This window comes from Argiope bruennichi, chromosome 11, assembly GCF_947563725.1.
Source record: "Argiope bruennichi chromosome 11, qqArgBrue1.1, whole genome shotgun sequence".
NCBI classification, from domain to species: Eukaryota; Metazoa; Arthropoda; class Arachnida; order Araneae; family Araneidae; genus Argiope; species Argiope bruennichi.
Genome location: NC_079161.1, coordinates 32392763 through 32416547, shown reverse-complemented (window position 1 = coordinate 32416547; position 23785 = coordinate 32392763). Strand labels below are relative to the sequence as shown.

General features: G+C 33.3%; 1 protein-coding gene across 2 annotated transcripts in view; it reads right to left on the bottom strand.

Annotated features, from left to right (window-relative positions):
- LOC129957595 (nuclear hormone receptor FTZ-F1-like) overlaps nt 1–23785 on the bottom strand; it is a 270079-nt gene that overhangs the window by 121076 nt on the left and 125218 nt on the right. For both annotated transcript variants that reach the window (XM_056070009.1, XM_056070010.1), the window contains exon 4: nt 639–965. In XM_056070009.1, the coding sequence (XP_055925984.1) occupies nt 639–965 (327 nt within the window). The remainder of the gene's footprint in view (nt 1–638; nt 966–23785) is intronic.

Sequence of the window (23785 nt, the reverse complement as noted above, 5' to 3'; positions counted from 1 at the left end):
AGTCTGTTCCAAACAATCCAAATGGATCTTAACAATATGAATAGACTTAATTTTTCAAATTTACACTTTTATTAAAAACTGCTTAAAAGAGAATTATACTAAAAACTTTTTTTTAAAAATTTCCCACTTGAAAAATTCTTACTCTAATGTCATCATCGTTCGAGACTTTTCCTATTGGACAATGGGCGGCCATATTTTTAGTTTATGAAAGATTTTACCAGTTTGAAATGGTGAATTCTTTGGAAGTGGAAGACTTTTTAGAGCTATGTAACTGGCATCAACTTAGATGGAGAGAGTCTGACAAACCAGTTCACTTTCAGAACGTTTTTCTCGTTGCATTCGAAGTTAGAATGGCAATCTGCTGAGTCATGCTGGCATCTCAACTATTCTATTCCATTCAATGCATCTTACGAAGACCACAACTCCAAAATTGATTCATTTATCAACTTCGTGGCTTAGTAGAACAAACCTGAATCTGCAAACTACTAAGCCACGATATAAAAGATTAATAAATATTTTGTACGCGATTTCGCCTTAGGATCCTGAAAGATTACTTTTAACGGTCCAAGAATCTGAAAGGATGCATCTTAGATTTCTAAAGAGAATTAGAAATAAAATAAGAGAAGATAAAGACTTACCTTCTAATTTCATGCCAACTTCGAGACATTTTTGGAAACGGCAGTAAGGGCATCGCTTCCTCTGGCTTTTGTCTATGTGACAGCTGCGATCAGCGACACATGTGTACACTTTCTTGTTCTGCACGGTTCGCTTGAAAAATCCTTTGCAGGACTCGCATGTGAGCAGGCCATAGTGGTAGCCGGACACTTTATCCCCGCACACTGGACACAACTCCTCGATGCCTTCTTTGGTGTCCGGCGGGTCGTGTCCGTGCTGGTATTCCACCAAGGGTCCTGGCTGCTGCTGTTGCTGGTGGGTGGGTGAGCCAACGAGCATGCCAGGGGGCCCTAGTAAAAAAGATGTATCCATGAGATGCGACGTTGCCATCATCTTGCCGAACCAATATATACTATACCAAATATAACTGTTTCGGTTCTTTATCAAAATAAAAATAAATCACTAGTTTGTTTGTATGTCACAAGTTTTCAGTCGGTTGAAAAAATAACACAAACTATCTATCAGGCGGGTTTGAGTCGAAAATCCGGGGAAGGCATGTTGCAGTGCAGTATCGAATCACAACCACCTTGCACACACATCAAGACCGATCAGGTGTTGAAGGGAGAAGTACCAATAATAAAATAACACACGTCAAAAAATAAATCCAGTCGGTAGGTGTTTTTTTTTTTTTTGGTGATGATGTTGATGATAAGAGTATATATATGTGGGTCAGCAGCAGATTTCTCTGGGGTGCCTCATTCGAAGAGGGGTGTACGGAGAATGTTCCAGCAACGACACCTCGACGCGAGTCATCCTTTTGTCGAGCATCAATAAATTAAATAAATAATAAATAACTAAGAGTTAATTAATTAATTAATCGGGCGAGTCCTGTGAAGGGAGCTGTGAGCGGTTTAATCCACACGAGAGAGAGCGGTGTCACATGCGACTGCTTAGCCTGGAAGCCTCTAGCGCAAGTGAAAGTCTAAAAACACACGTGAGCGAAGGATAGCAACTTTCTCCCCGCGACCTAATAATCCAACGCGGCAGTAGTGGGTCTATGTCAGAGCGGGCCTACTGACCCACAAAAGTGCTGTCCAATGAGAGGAGCGAAAAGCAACGTTTTCTACCTGTACGGAAAAGAGCGCATTGCACACACACAAACATACAAAAGCTTGCACGACCCTCCCTCCTCATATTATTTTCCATTTTCATTTTTTTTTCTTGCATTCTCTCTCACTCACTTCACTATGTTATCTATTAATCTTTTCGATCTTCGGAAATAATGTAACGTGTGCTGAAAATGATCTGCGACTAACTATATAAGGCTGATGTGGGATTAAATTGAAAAATAAATAAATAAAAATCGAAAGTGAAAGGTTGATATGCAAAACAGTTCTTCAAAATTAACTATGAAAGTTATTACGTTATATATATAGGCGAAAAGGTGGCAAGTAATTTTATTACTAAGGAAAATTCTTTTATATCAGAATCAATTACAAAGAAATAAAAACATGTGACAGTTGAGCTTTATAATTGTACTTAATATTTTTTCTTAATTAAGAAATACTAAATCGGCTTTACATTTTTTGACAGTTATACATAGCATTCCATTAAAAACTGTTGTAGTGACAGGATGATATTAATGAGTCATTTAATTCAATAATCATAAAAATTTCAGGGATTACAAGGGATTTTCAATGTTTAAAAAGCAATAAAAAATTATTTCAAAATAATAATTTTATAAATAATCTCTTATTATATATAAATGACCCTATATGTTTTAACTTTACAATTGTACAGCTTATTTCCTTCATCGAATAAAAAGAAGAAATCTATTTTATTTCTTTTATATAAAGTAAGATTCAACAGGGTTTTTTTTCTGTGTGTGTGTGTGTGCTGGTATTATAATTTTTTAGTCTTATATGTAAAGAATTGCTATTGTAACTAGAAGTAATTTGCGCCTAAAAATACAATTCTTCAGAGCTTACTTCTAAAATTCTACACATTTTAAGTTAAGCACACCTGTTGACTGATAAGCAGTTGATTCATCAGTTAATTTATTTGAGGCATGATTTAATCTGTTTAATCAGAGATTATTTAATAAATCACAGCAATGAATATAAATTAAACAAAAAACATATTTTATACAAATTTCATTTTTTTAATACCGATAAAAATACTAAAAAAAATAATAATTGCCCAAAAAAATTTAAAAAAAAACATTTTTTTTTTTTCAACATTACAGAACTTTCCAGAAATTTACTGTATGTTGTTTCTTCGTTCTTTAAAAAAAAAAAAAAGTTCGAAAAATATTTCCTTGTGGCATGTCGATTCAATGACAAGAGATGATCCATTCACGCAGTAACACAAAATGCGTTCCGTCATTACATCCGCCAGATTTAACGGCAAATATCACTGAAATAAGAAAACCGAATCCCTTTACAGCACCACAATTTTTTCTCTCTAAAGATTCTATTAAGTTGAAATACATTTTATAGAAGTGAATTCGGACTTAAATAAATCAGATATGTGAGTTATGAAAAAATCATAAACTAAGATTTATTACAATCCTTTTTATAGAATGCAATTCCTAGTTTTTAATACAAAAGCAGGACCGCATTAAGCCTTATAGGTGTTTTTAGACAATACAAATCAAACATTTTTATCGATTTAATTTAATTTTTATTATATGAGTAGTTTTAAACAACAAATTTTGACAAACTTAATTAGCAAAACATTAACTATATATAACTTCCTAAAAAAATTAGTTTCAATATTTCGTTTACAAAAAAAAAAAAAAAAAAAATGTATAACTGAAAGAAAAAAATAATTTTAAGCAAAACAGTAAAGGAAAAGACAATTTTTTTAAAGCATAATCTAAAGAAGATTTTATAATGGGATGGTACATTTTTTTAAAAAATTATAATGCATTATATTTTTTAAACTTATAAAATAAAATTTGCAAATAATAATTAGAAATGCTATAAAAATTGCTTTAAAATTAATTTAAACAATACTAGAATTTAATTATAAAAACCAATAATATCACCTTTATAATTAAACGAAAGCAAAACAATATTTTTCGAAATACTGAAGAAAGAAAAATTCGATGGCCCAGGACATTCCAAATCTGTAGAGCTCCTAGACCATTGCGTACTTTGCTTCTTTAATAAACCGGATCTACACATGGATATGAAAAAAACTTCATATATTAATTTTTAAAAAAGGATATGTCATTTTAAGAGAACTGCTATAGAAGTTTACTGCTGAGACTCTGCCATCTGATCCAGAAGAGTCTCAAGATGCTGAGACTCTGAGAATCTACAATAAGGCAACTGTTGCTCAGCTTATTCATGAAGCTGAGACCATGCCATCAGGTTATTGTGGTCCAGCTTATTTACGAAACTGAGACTCCGCCATAAGACGAGTAAAGAACGATTCATTCATGAAGCTTGAGACTCTGACACAAGGCAACTATTATCCAACTTATTCATGAAGCTGAAACTATGCCATCAGACAAGTAAAGAACGATTGCTCAGCTTATTCATGAAGCTGAGACCATGCCATCAGGTAATTGTGGTCCAGCTTATTTACGAAACTGAGACTCCGCCATCAGGCGAGTAAAGAACGATTCATTCATGAAGCTTGAGACTCTGACATAAGGCAACTATTACCCAACTTATTCATGAAGCTGAAACTATGCCATCAGACAAGTAAAGAACGATTGCTCAGCTTATTCATGAAGCTGAGACCATGCCATCAGGCAACTGTGGTCCAGCTTATTCACGAAGCTGAGACTGTCATTGGACAACTGTGGCCCAGCTTACTCATGAAGCTGAGACTATGCCATTAAGCAAATAAGGCCCGATTCATCAATGAAGTGCCATTACCATTAAGTAAACGCAAGTCATCTTATCCGCAAAAAGTTAATGGACCGCCCAGCTTAAATGTTGCAGTATATTATCACATGAACATTCAATCAATATACGGTAACGATGATCTGGGATAAAATCTCACCTTCGGTTTAAAACTCAGTTTGATCCCAGGTTTGAAACCCGATTCCAATAAAGCTGTGTTGTATAAGAAAATGTAGTGAAAGTTAAATCTGACGTCGAGGATCAAACATACTCTCGATGGTGTAGAGTGTATCTGGAAAGAGGGATGCCAGCTCAAGCACCAAACTCATTATTGGACCATGGCTCAAAATTAAGAGATCAGTCCCAAAGTAGTCCTTTTTGTATTTCAAAAACTATCGTTAAAATAATTAAGAAAAAAAAAAACTATATTACAACTCTAAAACACATGCAACAATGTAATAAAGGCAATGAAATCAAATAAGTAAAATTTTCAAACAAAACTTCTCTAAACAGCCGAATTTTTATTGAAAAATAAAAGATAATACAAAAAAAAATCAACTGGGACATTGTGATAAAACTCAAACACTATACGAAAAGGACACCAAGTAACCCAACCCACTAACTCCTACTGAAAACCTATCTATCAGGTGTTCGAAAAAGAGAGAAGAGTCTCTACTAAGTCAGAATACCGAAACTGTGCAGGTGAGTAGAAGGTATTCATCTTAGTTTTGTTGTTGTTGTTTTGGGGTGTTTCGACAAAAGAGGAGGGGTAAGTCGCCTTTTCGCAGGTGACCCGCATTCTTTCCTTCTCTGCCATAGAAAATCGCCGCTGCTTCGACAAGAGATTTTTCGTCTCAACTTCTGTTTTTTTTTTTTTTTTTTTTTTTTGCTTTTTTTTCCCAACTCTTTTTATTATTATTATTATTTATTTATTTTTCCCTCCCAGGATTACTATTTAGATTTAGAACCAAAGAAGGTATAAGATAAAAAAGAAAAAGAGTCCCAGAGAAAGAGAAATAATGTCAAAGCTTCCGATGGCATCACAATCACGTGAAAAACGTAACAACGCATGTCATCAGTGATTTTACAGGTTGATTCAAACCTCGCTGTGGTCATCTTGTCTTACATCTCGTCTCTTCTTTTGCAAGTTGCGCAACTGATTCCAAAATCAAAGTGTCGCAACGCAATTGACGTCACCCTGAACTGACCGCATTAGAACATTTTAAGTAAAACCACCTAATAAGGAAAATGAATGTTTATATATTTAAAATAACTGGTAAAATCAAAGAACCAGTGCTCCAGGCCCAACTAAAAGCCCGATTTCGGTAATTTTTATTTCGTATAAAAGCTTATAACGTCTAGATATTTCAACATTGGTCACCTGCACCCCGTCTCATTTATGAGAAAATTTTCAAACGCATTTCTCACTGCATATTCTCTATGGGAAAAATCTTCATAGAGTCCTCCAGCCGCAAACACTGTTCCGATTTCGCCAATTTTTATTTCATAAGAGCATCTCGTATGTGCATCATCAATCGTCACCTCCTTCCACACATATCGTAATCCAGTTCGAGAAAAAATAAAACTATGAAACAGCTGCCAACTTCAACAATCAGAGCATTCAAATTAGCTAACTAATCAGAATGAAATACGTTTATTGTGCAAGTATAATTTAAATTAAACTTTTATTGGCCAGTTATATTCTAGTCGATTCTGGATAACGGCGCTTGCACGCTGAAGGAACCACTTATCTTCTGTTTATGTTCCTCATTTGGTACAACAAAGGTGTCTGTCATGAAAATACTATTATTATGGTGACCGAATAGCCGGAAGCTGAGGACAAATAAAAAGTTAGGATTAATATCAATAAAAAAATTTTAATATACAAATGCAAGCGTAATATGTAATCTCCATGAACTGATTTTGAAAAGCACAAAATGAAAGGAAAACCAAATGGAGATTAATCTGAATCCTGAGTTCGAATCTAGGCACTGTCTGTTCGAAAAAATATAGTAATTTTTCGGCCAATCATTCGGCGGCCACTACTGAAGTAATCTAAAACAATCTAAAATAGAGATATCCACAGCTTCATAACTGGGTCTTTTAATGGCAGTATTATGGAATATCGAAAACATTTTACTAAATACGATTAACCTCTTCGTTATTCGTAACGCGTCTAGCGCGTTCAAGTGAAACTTCTGTAGGGCGGCCGTAACGCGCTTAAAGCGTTCTTCTACATTTTTAAACTTTTAAACGTTTAAAACGTTTTGTAAATGTTTATTTGTTTGAGTTTTTATTTTTGTTTATTCTAATGCGGCGAAAAATAGAGGAAAAACAGAAATTCTCGCAGACGGGAGAGGGCGGCGAAAGGGTTAAAATACTGTACAAAAATCCATACATCGCTATCTTCTCAGTTTTTGGTTTTGTTATATTAACGTCCCGTTTGAAGCAACACTAAGGCTATTTTGGGACGGACCTCGTCATTTTGAACCGCGGTCAGATGACGAGGAAGACACCTGAGCTGGCACCCTCTCCACACCACACCAGCGGGAGGACGTTTGGTCATGACGGATTTAATGTGCAACAGACCCACTTACACGACGGTTCTTCGGTGGAATCGGGTCACGAACCTGAAACCCTCCGGTTCCGAAGCCGAGACCTTACCACCAGGCCACCGTGGCCCCGCTATCTTCTCAGAAGTGCATTTATAAGCTCAAGAAATATAAAATAAAATTCTTTATTTCATTTATAGAATTTTCCCAGCTGTAAACATATGACTATCACTAATGTTTAAGACATTAGCTATTAGGCCATGATTAGAATGGACAACCTTGAATACAGCAAAAAAATTGAAAAATGAATATAAATATATGATGACAAAAGTTAAGTTTTGAGTTTTATTTTATTACTAAATTTTTATTAATGTTATTTGGTACCTTAGATTTAGAAATACTGTGACAGATATTAAACCTGAAAATTTCATAAACTAGCAAGTAAATTAACTCTATAAAATGAATACGAATTTAAAATCAAATCGGATTCTGCTTCTAACAATTCACCGAAATTAATGAATTTGCCTTTATTTGTACAAACTTGAAACACATTGTTTGAATTTAAGATTCTTCAATTATTCATAAGCTTGTTCATTTATTCTCTTCCAAAAGAACAGATATTTATTTCCTGACAATTCTACCTGTCGCACGTGGACTTAATAAACACTCACGAAGGAAAACGCAAAAACAACCTTGAAACTTAATGCGGCACATCGGAGAAAGAATTCGGGAAACCTTTGACTGCTAACAAAACTCTTTCTTTACTTTTCTTTTTTTTCCCGATGCATGAAGACTGTGGGAAGATGGTTTTCGCAATATTTTCAAAAATTTTTTCAATGAATTCTAGTGTTTTCCTTAAAGTTTGTTTATTTGCATTACCGGAATACCCTTCCCTTTAGTGTAAAGGATATAATTTCTGTTAAATCATTAATGAAATACAATTTCGGTCTCTTAAAAGAACTTATTTACGTGAAGTCTTAATTACTCAATAGATATTTTTCACTTTTCTATCCTTTAGTATTTATACATATGTCGGGAACTTATTTAAAATTCATTGAGTTTAATTCTACAGAATAACGATTAACAGCGTTGACATTTAACTCTCGGTTTTATTATAATTATTATATTAATATCTCGTTTTGAAGACATTAAAGCTATTTTGAAGCAACATTAAAGCTATTTTGGGATGCACTTTGTAAATTTGAACCACGGTAAGAAGACGAGGATGATACTTGAGCAGGTAATCCTTCTCCAATCTTCCGACCACACCAGCGGAAGGACAACTGATCCTAATAGATTTAACATATACCAAACCAGCTTACATAGTGGTTCTTTAGTGGAATAGGGTTTCGAACCTGAAACCCTCTAGCGATTGAAACTGTGACCTTAACGCACCGGGGTCATCGTGATCATTACACTTACGTTTTCCAAGTGTTCCACTTAGTGAAACATAAAAATACGTCTGCTTGAAACAAAAGTAATTCAGAAAAGTAACCTGCTCTCTCTCTCACACACACACATTATATTATATATATATATATATATATATATATATATATATATATAAAGACGGGACATTTTCCAAAAATGTGTTTTTCGAACTCAGGGAGATCTAAAACGTGAAACGTGGATATTAGCGAAAATATCGAATTCGAATCATACTATACTATGTATATATAAGGGAAGGTAAAAAGCTTTCGTGGTGCACTGTAATTACTATTCGTTCAGTATTACTTCATTCTTTGACCTTGATTCCCGCCCTATTAGATACTTTTTACGTTCAGTTTTTTCACGTTATGTGATTATCGTGTCGTTTCTGACCTTATTATTTTAATTTAGTCTGCGAGTAATCCGAAACCTTTCATCTTTCCTCTCACCCCTATTTTGAAGAATTAAATCCATCCTAACGCATGCGCAAAAGCACGGAGGGTTTTAAAACCCGTTGGCAGACAATAAATGCTATTACATTCAAACACAAATGTAATCAAACAAATTAAACCATTAGTTTAAAAAAGGAAGATAAGGACTTCCCTTTCATTTTCTAATCTCCAATTTCAGCAGAAATCTTGAGATAGCATCTGGCCGTAATTTCAATCAACTTGAAATCTACTATATCTTTTAATCGCTCTTCAAGTTCAGAAACGAACAGTATGCAGTTGAAGTGAGATACAATCTTGAAAAAAGTTATTTGTCAATAAGTTATTAGCCATAACGGAATGATCGCTGAAGTATTAATTGTCGATAATAATTTACTGACGATATTAGCTAACGAAACAATCACTGAAATCAGGGAACAGAGTGAGTGATTGGAGAGATTATTTTAAAAAAATTTATCTTTTTTTCGTATTGTGTAATGTTATGCAAAATAGTTCCGATTACCTGGTGTGCTCATTTTCGTCAAAATGAAAATAAGATAATGATTATCACAGTTTATAAAATGAATTGATGGCAGAATTATTCTTATTTTTGAGAAGATTTTAAAAGTAAGAAGGGTGGAAAAACTAAGTAAAAAGAACAATTTAGACTAAGCTTATTTTGAATATAATAACAGTAAATATGTTTTTGTGGCACTATCAATTAAAAAAAATTCCATTATATATATATATATATATCGAAAATGAAAATAATTTATTTTTGAAATAAATTTAAATTTTTATAATATAATTTGATTTATTTACCGATTAATAATGATAATTTTTTGATTATTTCAATTATGTCTTTTATTTTGTTGAAATACGAAAGCAAAAATGATTACTTTCTTTTAAATGGTGGTTTTTGCTCAGTTTTATTTTAACCCTTTCTAGGGCCGTGGGAAGTATGCTTCCCACCAAATTTATCAATCTTTGTATGAAATTATATAGGTTGGCATAAGCTCTGACAAATTTTTTTAATAAGTCATAAACTTAGATGCTGCAGTTCTTTATCTCAGACAAAATGATGTGTCTTGATTTGTTACTTCATTATTAATTAACCAAATTAATGAATTAATCAAATTAAATTTATCTAATAAGCTAAATGAATCCCTTTTCTTATTCTAATTTCAAGCTTAAAAATATTTTAACATAATATGACTAGAAAAAAATGGCCCTTTAAAGGGTTAAATTCGATGTTATATTTGCAAAATTAATGTCTTGATTTGATAATTATCGAGTATCAATGCTTTATTCTCTTTTTTGCATATTTCATAAATGAGAAAATAATATGAAAAGTTCGAAGTGGGAAAAAAATATATATATTGCTAAGATTAAGAAGTATTTAAAATGCTTTGCTTTCATTTCGTTTTGTAAGAAAAAATATAAGTTTTTTTAAAAATACCAAAAAAAAAAAAAAAATCAAAAATTAATATTGAAACTGGCTGCTATTTCAGATATAAAATATATTTAAACGCTTACAGACAGTAGTAACTTTTAATTTCAATGAAACAAATAAGACTCGTTTTTTAAAATTATAATTGGAATTTGATGATTTATTACAACTTGTCATATACACGCGTTCATAATTACAAAGCAATTTATTATAGTAAAAAATAAATAGGTTACGAATTTACGACGAGTTCATGGGCTACGGCAGATAATTCTAATTTTCGAACACTTCTACTGAAGTGGCCTTGACATCCTTAAAATATGGAAATGTGCCCCAATTTCCAGCCGAAGTTTTGAAGGGAAGTAACCAGTAGATAAAAAAGTATGAAGCATTTTATTTTTAACGAACAATTTTAACACTGTATAATAATTTCTTGGAATAATGAGCATTATCAATGAATGGATGCGGTTTTTTTGCGGAAGTTGTATTCTTATATATATATATAAATATATATATATATATATATATATATATATATATATATATATATATATATATATATATATATATATATATATATATATATATATATATATATATATATATATATGGTCAGCAATACTCGGTTTTATAAAATGATTTGTTTGAAAAACTCGACAAAGTATGTATGAACCATCAAAGGATTCCAACTCGGAAATTTGACGAAGCCCCACATTTCAAACATTTCTGAATCCAAACAACACATTTTAGGAATTAATTATATCTCAGTCTCTGAGCACGATAATTCAAAAAGGCTTTGAGTTAGAAATCCGAAATTTTATTCAATAAAGGGTAGAACCAAATTAGTAGATTTTGTACCAAATTTTGAACTAAACCATTCAGAGGAAGTCTGTCTGTACTGCAATCTGAAGACAAGTGAACACAATAGCTATAAAATAAAGAGTTGAACAGATTTTAATTTGAAAATACAGAAGAAAAAAAATTCTTTTTAATGATATCAATTTCATCTCTGCATAATGTTTTTTTTTTTATTTTTTAAGAATTATTGCAATCCACAATATGTAGAATTTTTTAATCTTATGAACTTCAAACTCGTTCATGAAAACATTCAATCGCGCGATGGTATGATGATTGGGTGAGTATAGAAATGGTGTGGGGTCGACTACCCCCCGTCGATGACGGGACGAGCTTCCCACGGGAAGGATTGGCCGGCAATGGCCTTTTGGAATCAACCATAATTTTCACCAATTCTGTCGCGGCAGTCCGGTTATTCAGATTTTATCAGGGAAGATTCGGAGTTGTCAATGTGCAATGTCATTTTAGAATGGAGGAATCTATCAGAGGACAATCAATCATTGAGTCTATTAAATGTTAATTCCACATTTTTAGAATAACTGAAATTCTTGATTAATTACACAACGTTTCTTGTACTTAAACTGACGTAATAAAAAAATCGCACCCAATTAGAAAAACACGTAATATTTTAAATACAAACATACATTTTGGTTTCTATTTCATGAAAACGTATCATTCCGAAAACAGGAAATACATCATCTTCCCCAGGACACCTCTCCATGCCCCTGCGATTATAATCTTTATGATTATTTAAACAGTTGGGTGGACAATCATTATCTTCCCCGTGATCTGGGCGTCCCGGGTTCGAATCCCAGTTCGGGCATGGTTGTTCTTCATCTGTGTTCTATCTGTGAGGTGTGTGAATGTGCCCCCTGTAAAAAGGAGTTAAGCAAGCGAATGAGTGAGTTTCATCTTCATATGAGCTTCATAAACTTCTGCACTAGGGTGCTCAGGGGTCTTTATCCTCGGAAGCTACTGCACCCCTTTTCCGTAGTAACGCGGACACAGCATCATCAACAGAAAATACATGAAATAAAGGCAAGTTCGTTAACTATTACTTCCTCTTACTAGTAAATTATTGGAAGCAGAGGCAATAAACGATGTTCACGATTAAAATCCAAGAACACTGAAATAAAATGTCACCATAATACTAAAAATTCATTTTTTTATTTATTTTTTCGCCAATTCTTAAAAAAAAGTGTGTCAATGCAACTATTGAAGGGGAGAAAAATAAAACAAATAAACCCCAAAAACGCAGCCTCACCGTTCTTTACAGAGCTACAAACAATAATAAAATAAAAAAGAATCACCACGACTGAATAAGCCCCGAGAATTCATAGCCACCTTTCGATCAAAGAACCGTGCTGTGTGTATGCAGAGATTTCGAAAAGACAATAGAAGAGAAACGTGCGAAACTAAGCATTGTGAGGCTTTTTCAAAGTTGGCAGGGAGAAAGGAAAAACAATGATAATAAGTTCTCTTTAAAGAAGGTATTGTGGGGTGGCCTGTAAGAAAAGAATCTGGCAATAATCTATTCCCTTGTTTATTTATTTATTATTATTCCTCCCCCCCCCCTGTCTCTTTTAAGTGCGCGTCCTTGACACACTCTAGCAGCTGCCACTCTTTTCCCTTTCCAGCTTCTGTATTCAGCCTCATTTGCAGGAAAATGATATCCAAAAAGGAAATTTGTGAATACAGGTGCTTTTGAAGAATCTTCAGGCATCCACTTTCGATTCCTTCCTCTCTACCCCCGCTCTTCTTTTTTCCGAATGCAGACGATAATTTAGCGCTTTATTTGCACGTCTGAGTGCTTGCTAGAAGAAGGATATTAATTATAATGTAAAGTGAACTAATAAGGATAGCATTGTTGACTTTTCTAAATCCTCTAATCAAAATGACTTATTTATTTTTTTAATAATATGATTTTTTCTTCTATTATAGCGTATCTTTTTTTTTTCTAAGCATTCATGAAGTTAAATATATTTACCCATCCTGTAAGATAGAGTAGTTCTTTTAAAATACATAAGAATAGAAATTCGACACTTCACATCCATATACCATAAAAAGTTAAAAATTTTTAAAAATTCTATATGAAAATTTGCTGAACGATAATAATGTGCATATAATATAATTCATAAATTTTATAAAATGACTTCCATATGTTTCATCTTTATTTAATCCCATGTCATATCATATCAACATCTTGATCAAATCCCATTCCATCCAGAGTATTCATTGTTATATCTTTCTCTATAAAACTGCAAGGGACACAAAATACGTTAAGTACATTCAAATGATTCATATCTTTTTAATTACTTGCTATCTTGATATAGATCATTAATTACATAATTTGATAGAAAAATCAGACATTTCGTAATACGCGAGCTGAATAGTGAAGTCTATTCTACCCCTACATCCCATTTCTAGATAATATATTTACACTGCTATCACAATTAATAATATATTTTACGTTAGGGTATTCCGCGATCTCTTGTATTTTAATGAGAGAAAGGATAAGAAATGTTGTTTTCCTTAAATTCGCAATTAAAGATTGGCTCGAAGAATCTTCACGCAGCTTCGTAATTTCGAAATAAATGGAAACATGTTGGAATAAATTCTTTAAAAACAATCCAACTCAATATCCTCCCTCCGCCACTTCTCATCGTGTAATCAGTTTATATATTAATTTTTATAATTACAACTAGAAGACGTATCCGTATAGACGGTCTGCTACACTGTTAACAATATCTCATATCTGATTGCTACAAGTTAACCATCGAAAGTTGGAGTAGAAAATCTCATGCACACTAGCAGAGTACTCTTAAGAAAAGAAAAATAAATATTACAGTACACTCCCGATTATCCGAGGAATTGGGTGGCGCGACCGCCGCGGATAACAAAAATCGCGGATAATCCGAAAAAAGCTAAAAACGGGTATAGCAAAAGAGAAAACAGTAATTCCAAATCGTTTTATGTACAATAAAACGTAAAATAAATAGCAGGAAATGTTTAACTAACGCTTAATATTTTAGTATATCACTCAAAACTAACCTAAAATGCATTTTGTTAATGAAAACAGAAAAGTGCTTTGTACTTACGAGAGGCGTCAAGGATACACAGAAAAATGAATACATATGTACTGTTTTAATACTGTAATGTATTATGTAATTACAAAAGCATAACTGGAAAACTACACCTTTTTGAAGAAATCAGTCATTTCTGTTTGCTTCTTGCTTTGGAAGCATTTTCTCTTTGCATGAAAGCAAAAAAAAAAAAAAAAAAAACTTAGTACGGCAGGCGCGGATAATCGGGAGTACTGTATTTGTAGTAAATGTAAATATGTAATAATGTAATGTAATATGCAAATGTAGATATGTAATAAAATTAGTAAACATGCAATGTAATAAAATTAGTAAACATGCAATGTAATAAAATTAGAAGCATCCCAATACAATGCAATAAAATTAGAAGTTTAATTTCCTTGCATTGGGATCTTCTCTGTTCATAATGTTCAGGATGACTTCAACTGATGCCAACAGAAAATTAATAAAATGTAGTATAAAATTCTTTGTAATAAAAATGCGGAAAGAAAATAGCTTCAATTTGGTCCGTGAAAGGAGAATGTAATGAATCAGCATAAATTTTATTCATTTATGCTTAGGTTTATTCGCACACCAATAACATCAGTTATTTTAAACATTTAAAAAAAAAATCGCTGTTTGCTTGACGCTAAAATAGAAGTTGGAATTCACGTATCCGACGATAATGAGGGAGATAAAAGTAGCGGAGATATTTTTAAACTCCGCCCAACTTTACAGATGACGGTGGACAATTATAAATACTGATTGTCAGAGAGAATAAAATTAAACTTAAGAGAGAGATCTTTAACGTTTGCTAAAATCTATTAAACAAAAATGCGATACATATTAATTTTTGAATATAGAAAATTAAGAATACCTTCAAATTCTGAAATACTACTTGATTCAGCAATCAATTTATATGCAGACTTATTTGAATTGTAAAATAAGCCATGAATCATATATTGGCCCTCATTATCGGCACGTTGTAATCAAAGAAGATAGATGTTGATGGATGGCAGAGTTCCGAGTTCATGATTAAAGGTTTGAATTTGTAATCTTATAAATATTCAAACGTTTGAAGGTTTCATGGGCCAATCGTCCTTAGCTTGATGTGATGTATATTACAAACAAAATAACGCCAGGTTTTGAAGCCCAGCGAACACAATTTTTCGACAGAGGACATTCATTTTGAACAGCAGTCAGATAATAAAACAGACACCAGACTCACATGAAAGATAGATCCTTAGAAGAATCAAGATCTTGATCCGAAACCGAGTACTAACTTAAAGGAGACCACAACCTCAAACGAGATTTAAAAGTTTAGAACAGAGGGAATGATGAAAGATCATCTATTCAAGATAAGCACGTTGATTACCGCTGGCATTATCTTAATCGCACCAGTGTTTCAGACCAATTATATAATTATACGACACTTCTCTATTATAATTAAAAGGTAGCAGAAAAGAAATCAGATAATTAGATACGCGTGAATCATGGGAATGGTTCATTGAACAAACGTGCTAAAAATGACTATCTCAATCCATAATAGTTAGCAGAAAGTTTCAAAATAAAGCCATAAAAATGTGACTTAGTTAAATGAAGTAGCAGAAGCAATAAAAAGAATATAACAACTGAAAGCAATTTAACTTAGTGCACGCATATCACATCTTAATGTTACATAATGGCAATTGAGGTCATAATTCATAATTTTGAATCTTTTCAGGTAATAGACGCGACAATTATGTCAGGACTCAATTTTAATAATTTCTATACAACACCCAAAACAGAATTATGGATTTTCCGATTTAAAAAAAAATATATGTATTTTTGGCCCCATTTTCTATATGAATGATAATAATAAATTCTAGCAGGCAGATTTTCTTTAGAGATTCTTAAGAAGCTAAAAGCTATATTCCACCCCCCTTTTTTTTGGGGGGGGGGGAGGTTACGTCCTTTTATTTTATTTTTCCTTGCGGGACATAGCAATCACATTACAAAAAAATTTATTTATTTATGAATAAAACTATTATTATTATTATTATGAAAACTTTCTTATATATATATATATGTATATATAATATAAAACAGATATGTAACACATAAAAAAATGATAACTCACAGAACAAAGCTAGTGAAAACATACAGGTATAATCAAGTCGTCATTAAACAATGAGTTTTGGCGGGGAACTAAGCAATGCCATCACTGTTATTAATTATGAAATGTATATATCAGTCTTTTTTCTATGACTAGAACGCATTAATTACAATCGCAATTAATTTCAAAGTAATTCTTATAACTTTCTCGTATACGAAGCATAAAAAGAAAAAATAGTGTAATCATCAAAACATTCAAATTTTAGTTTTAGTTTAGTTATATTAACGTCCCGTTGTAGGGCTATTTTGGGACAAATCTCATAATTATGAACCGTGGTCAGATGACGAGGACGACACCTGAGCTGGCACCTCCCTCTCCACACCACACCAACGGGAGGACGTTTGGCGCTGACGGATTTAACGTGCAACAGATCCCCTTACAAGACGGCTCTTCGGTGGAATCGGGTCACGATCCTGAAACGCTACGGCTCACGAGTTGAGACCTTACCACCAGGCCACCGCGGCCCTTCAAAACATTCGAAATCGATATTTTAACGAATCTCCAAGTTTCAGACCTTTCTAACTTCAAAAAACACACTTTTGGAGTTATGTATGTCTATTTCAAGTCAAAAACGTTTTGAACTGAATGGATGAAATTTGGCGTATGATCTCAACTCCAAATTTGTCGATTTCTATCGAAAAATCTGTCTATCCGGTAGTTAGAATATAAGTGAACAAGATAATTACAAACCGAAGAGAGAGATATACATAGATAAAATTTGGTTAGAATTAACATCTAAATCTTAGAACTTAAAAGAGTTGGAAACAAATCTGCCAGTGGTTTAATCACTTGTTGGTCCATACTTTCACCAGCATGTAAATGTAATGATTAAAATATATAAAATTTAGTATGTGATCTTGTGACTACAATTGTAGTATTCTATGTCAAATTTCGGCAAAGGCACCTAAAATACAAATAAAGTTTTCTGGCACTTTTGTATTAACCGCGTACTCTTTGATAATAACCATAAAATATTGCCGAAGATAGCAAGCAAAAAAAACCTGCTTAATAATTATTTTTCGCCAATGGCATATGTTTATAAGTACTTGTTGTTGTAGTTGTTGTTTATAATGGCACTTGCCATGGACAAGCTCGCTGACGAAGTCAGCCAAGTTAAGCCAAGGGAGCGTCTCTTGTTTAGTAGCGCCAACTACGGCCAAGAGTACACCTTAGCTACTCACGCATCACATTCGCTTGCACAACCCCTTTTTACAGGGGGGCACATTTACACATCTAACAGATAGAACAGATGAGGAACAACCATGCCCGAACTGGGACTCGAACCCAAGACGCCCAGATCACGGGGAAGACGCGCTACCCCTATGCCAGGAAGCCGGCTTATAAATACTTAAGAACATTTATTAAAGAATATACAAGAAAATTCCGGGGAAACCACACCTGCTGATACCAGTAATAATATTAAAATGCGAGTAAAATTTAGTTCCTGAATGGAACTAGGTTTCGGAATTTATAATCCTCAGACTTCGAAGCACAGGGCACACAAAGAACAGAGTTGCAAAATCAATATATCTAAATGCTTTCGCTTAATGGATATTAATCGATTAATCGTAATGGTGACATTAAAACAATACTAATATTGATGAATATAAACTCTTTTCAGTCTACCTTGAGTTTCAATAGTTTCCCACGACACTACACTCTTGCAAGTAAGGAGAGAGAAAATAAAAAGAAAATGTTTATTTTGAAACTTCCTGCATAATGTATTTACACAAGCGTGGCAAAATTAAGCTCGTCTTTTGCTTACATAAGAGGAGGTAAAAGAATAAATCAATCTTAACACGTTCGAAAATGTATGAACTTTTCTTAAATCAGAAAGAAGAAAAAAAATGACAACATAAGGTGATTTCTCAAGAAGACCATATATTGAAATCCTCGCCGCGAAATGTCACTTTTCAGTATATTAAGATGCAAATTGAAGAAAGGGATAAAATATTTTTATGCTGAACAGATATTCCCATTTTTACATTGGGAAAACCCAGTGAGGTCTTTGAATAGTTTCGACAAGACTTCTCAGCCTCTTGAATATATATTTTCTTGATTATTTAAGTAACTAGCCACTTTCAGCGACTAGCTGTTCACCAACCATATAAATAATATTAATTTATATGCCAACCAATTTTGATTACCTATGCATTATCACAACAAAAGAAAGAACTATTCTCAATTAAATTAAATATCACAAATACAATAATCTAGAGACAGCAAGGCGGGAATCCTATCCGAGACAAACAAGAAATCGAATTGTTAAGGTTTGGGTCTCAGACAAAATTTTATTTTACGATATCTCATTTAAATTTTAGGATGGTATGGGAGGGAGGAATAGGCGATTATATACGACATATCATAGACTCAAACTAACGAAATCGGCACAGTGATTCTGGTTGTAGGCGGGGGGGGGGGCACTATGCCAATTTCGTTACATACAATGTAGAGTAAGTGGCGTTTTTCAAACTGCTCTTGAAATTGGAGAGTGCAGAGGGTAGGTGACTATTAGTGGCGTATAAATAAATGGTTCACACGCTTTTTCGAAATCGCTATAGCGGTTGTGGCTGAGAACTCTTATCGAGCGTTTTTTATCATAAAGAACGTATAATTAAATAATGTTTTTGAAATTTCACAGAAAAAAAAATGAAGGATAGCTGGTGATATATTTAAGGGTACGAGCTTTCTTACAGTAGCGTAACGACCGGGGTTTATAGAAGCTCCGAGAGGCCAACACATCCGTTCGATTATGTTATTTTTAAAAGAAAAATATCATGAAGAGGCACGAAAATACTGTCATAACTCATATATACACAAGACACTCTTGCTAAATCTCTAATGATGACTTGGGGGGCGGAAAATTCAAATTATTATCTGGGTGACAATTACTTTTGATACGTCATTGTTTCCATAAGAAACAATAATTGTAGAAATAGAACTAGTGGTTGGATCTTCCATTTACTTCAAATACATAGATGCTTTAATTAAATAATCTGATATAAATAAACGGCACGAGCAAAAATTAGTAAGAGAATTGATTCATTTGTAAAATATAAAATGTAAGATACCACTTCAAAAGCAGATTAATGTATGCTAAATTTGCATATAAATAACTTTAAAAATTTCGAATCCAGCCAGATGATATCATAAATCCCATTCATTATCAGAAGAAAAAGCTAATATTGCATAAATAGCAATGCTTTGTTTAGAAATAGACCTCCATTCTAAATATGACCGGAAGTTTTAACTGCTATAAATACAATCATGGCGATACGATCAAACAATAGGTAATTTGATCACCTCACGTCACAAAAAAGTTGGAACACGTAATAGTTAACAATCTTTTAATTACTTTCTTAAAAAAAAAAAAAAAAGCAAAAAAAATAACAGAGTCAGCGTCATAATCAAGCAATTGAGTTCAAAGATTTGAAACGTGTGCTCATTTTGTTCTTCGGAAATACATTAGCCAAAAATAAAATTACAGGAACTAAAATTAATCTATTTGAATCTTTAAACAGAACAAATCAGACACAATGATTGCCAACACTCACCAGTAGCTGAAGAATAATTCGGTGAAAAAGTACTATTTCGTGGTTGTTTGTAATCGGTAATCATCGCGCGCGGACTATTCCGTTAACACAAGATTATGGGTAAACATTCTGCGTACTGAAACATGAACACGATGGATACCGATATTCAATAAAGGCGTAGAATATTTGTTTAAAGAATATTATTCCGTACTATACATAATAGGCAATCATCGTGTGCGAACTATTCCGCAACCCCCCTTCCCCGAAATTGGTAAACACTTAGGCAATGAATCACAAGTACAATGACAATCGATGTTCATTACAAGCGCATAATATTTGTCAAAAGAATATTATTACAAACTATACATAATCGGCAATCATCGTGTGCGGACTATTCCGTTACCCAAGAAAATGGGTAAACATTTCGTGTATTGAAACACCAGCCACGATTATTACAGATGCTAATTATATGTGAGGAATATTTGTTGAAAGAATATTATTTCGTACTATACATAATAGGCAATCATCGTGTGCGAACTATTCCGCACCCCCCCCCCCCGAAATTGGTAAACAATTAGGCAATGAATCACAAGTACAATGACAATCGATGTTCATTACAAGCGCATAATATTTGTCGAAAGAATATTATTACAAACTATACATAATCGGCAATCATCGTGTGCGGACTATTCCGTTACCCAAGAAAATGGGTAAACATTTCGTGTATTGAAACACCAGCCACGATTATTACAGATGTTCATTATATGTGAGGAATATTTGTTTAAAGAATATTATTCCGTACTATACATAATAGGCAATCATCGTGTGCGAACTATTCCGCACCCCCCCCCCCGAAATTGGTAAACAATTAGGCAATGAATCACAAGTACAATGACAATCGATGTTCATTACAAGCGCATAATATTTGTCGAAAGAATATTATTACAAACTATACATAATCGGCAATCATCGTGTGCGGACTATTCCGTTACCCAAGAAAATGGGTAAACATTTCGTGTATTGAAACACCAGCCACGATTATTACAGATGTTCATTATATGTGAGGAATATTTGTTGAAAGAATATTATTTCGTACTTTACATAATCGGTAATCATCGCATACGAATTATTCCGCTAACGCAAGAAAATACATTTAAAATGTATTATTCCAAATAATAACGTCCGGAGAAATAAAGATCAATTAACGGGAATATTTTACATTCGATTTTATCGAATGCTTAAACAATAAGATGAAATCCCCTCCCCCCTTTTTTTTTGTTAAGCTTCGTTCATGTAGTGAAGACTGTGCATTTTTAACCAGTTTCTTTTAAACGATTCAGTCAAAAATTGATAAAAAACAAATAACCTTTTGACCCTTTGATGAATAACCTTTGATGAATTTATACGAAAATTTCAAACATGTATATAGTTCTAGAGATGAAGTCATGCGGCAAGTTTAATTCCATCTAGATCATTGAATTATTGAATATACTTGCACATAGATGGTCAGACTATTCTTTTAATATAAAATTTGAAGCAAATATGGATTAAAAATTCTATACTATTTTGAATTCTTCCACGTCTTTTGCATTTTTAAATTATGCTCTAAAGTAGATATATTCCAAATATATTTTTCGAATTCAGAGACTGCGATTTACTAAAATCTCGATGCCGAATTTTTAGTCGATTAAAAAATATTCCTATCATATATGTCAGAAAGTAAAAATGGACTTGCAAAATTAGGGGTGAAAAAACAAAACATTTTTATATATCAATCTTCAGTAGGCCGAACCAACGATGCTAAAAAGCATTATAAATGTCGAAATGCAACAAAGCCTTGGCTGTTGATGGATCTAGATTATTCCACGCATATAAAAAAACAGTCCATGAATTGCTCAATAATCACATGTTCCAGGTAAGATTTCAATCTAAGCCTTTAGGCGTGGTTATCGGCTAGGTCTTTTTAAGGTTTACACATACTGGTGAAATTTCCAGACACCGACGTCCATCCATAATGATTTTTACCCCCCCCCATTCCCACTTTAAAAAAAAAAAAAAAAAAAAAGAACAACCTTAAAAAAAATACTTATATAAAAAAAATCGCATATACTGTAAACCTGTGACACAAAATAATACGATTAACCCTATACCCTACTACCACCGATTGGGATCTGCAAAAACAAACGTTGCTCAACCCTAAACATTTGCTGATTTAATACCACCAGAAGCAACTCGAAGGAACATTCGACGAGGTAGGTAATAAACACCTCACCCCGACACTACCCTGTTGCATCTCAACTTCATCCCCCTATAAAATATTTCACTCCCCCCTCCCCCAGCAAAGAATCAAAAACACTACATCAGATCTGCAACAAAGCGCTGCTGATGTTGCCATTTTACTCTACTGATAATCAATTTCCTCGGCAGCAAACGATTCACCAGAGAGAATGTCGGTCAAACGATCGTCTTATCGTTTGGCCCAGTGTCCTTGCCAACCTAACGCAACTGAGTGAAAGTGAAAGTGGAGCAGGTCACTGGGTCTTTGTCATTGGGTTGGGGCTCTCTCGCACGCCAAGCTTCACGAGTTCTCTTTTTCTCTCTCTCTCCCTTTTTAGAGATTAGCGAGTGGAAAGAAAGAGTGAATCAATGAGCGAAGAAAAACACGAGGCGCCCTCGACACAGAAATACCACACCCAGCAACACCTCATTTTCGGAACAGTAGAGGGCTCTTCGCAACTTTTAATTAATGGCTTAAGAACAGGGCCTGCGTTTTAGCCCTATGTGGCTCACTATAAAAGAAGCGCCCCCGGACACAAAACGGAACGACATGAGTTTCATTACTCAAATGGACAGATTTTTCTCGAAAATCAGGGCGCTGGATAGAAGGAATTTAATAATAATAAATCAATAAAACAGCTGATATCTACTTTTCCTTGTTAATACTATTTGAACATTTAAAAAATGTTCAAGAAGCATGAATATAATCTGGAATTATCTGTACTACTTTTCCTTCTGGATCATTCATCTGAGTAGGTCATATTAGACAGACATTAGCCCTAGACATAAAATGGGATTACATCAATTTCATTATTGTAATAAACAGATAATGAGTAAATATTGAAAATCAATGAGACAGTTAATTTTCTGATTGATATTACCTGAAAATTTAAAAAAGGATCCAAATGGCATAAGTATAATTCTGCGATTATTTGTACTACTTTTCTTTCAGGGTGATTCATCTGAGTAGGTCAAATTCGAGTGACCCTATTTGATGTAAATAAGAGTGGGAAGGAAGAATTCTTCAAGCTAATCTAATTGCTCTTTCTTATTAATATGAATTTACTAATAATTTCTAACGGGACGACATGGCACATTTATTTTTTTCCAATCCCGTTCGGAAATCGTGACTTTTACGTGATCCGGGACTTTATATGTACAGCAAAAATTAACAATAAACTTGTACTACTTTTCCTTCAGGGTGATTCATCTGAGTACGTCATATTCAGTGACCCTATTCTATGTTCAGTAAAAGTGGAATTTGAAATCTAGTTTATCTTCCATTTTAATGTGAATTGAGTTGAAAGTTGAAATGTGACGACTTGGGACATTTAAAAGAAATCTGGGACATTTTTTTCAATCTCGCGTAAACAATCTCAAAACGTGACTGCTATGATTGATCCGAATCTTTAAAAATATAACAAAAGTTAGCGATAAAAAATCATTTCTACTTTACTTCTGTATTTCTTAAACTTTATATTATATCCTTATCTTTACATTACAGTATCATTACCTTCCTTTAATTAATTTTCTACTTTCTCGTATACGTAGTATAGAG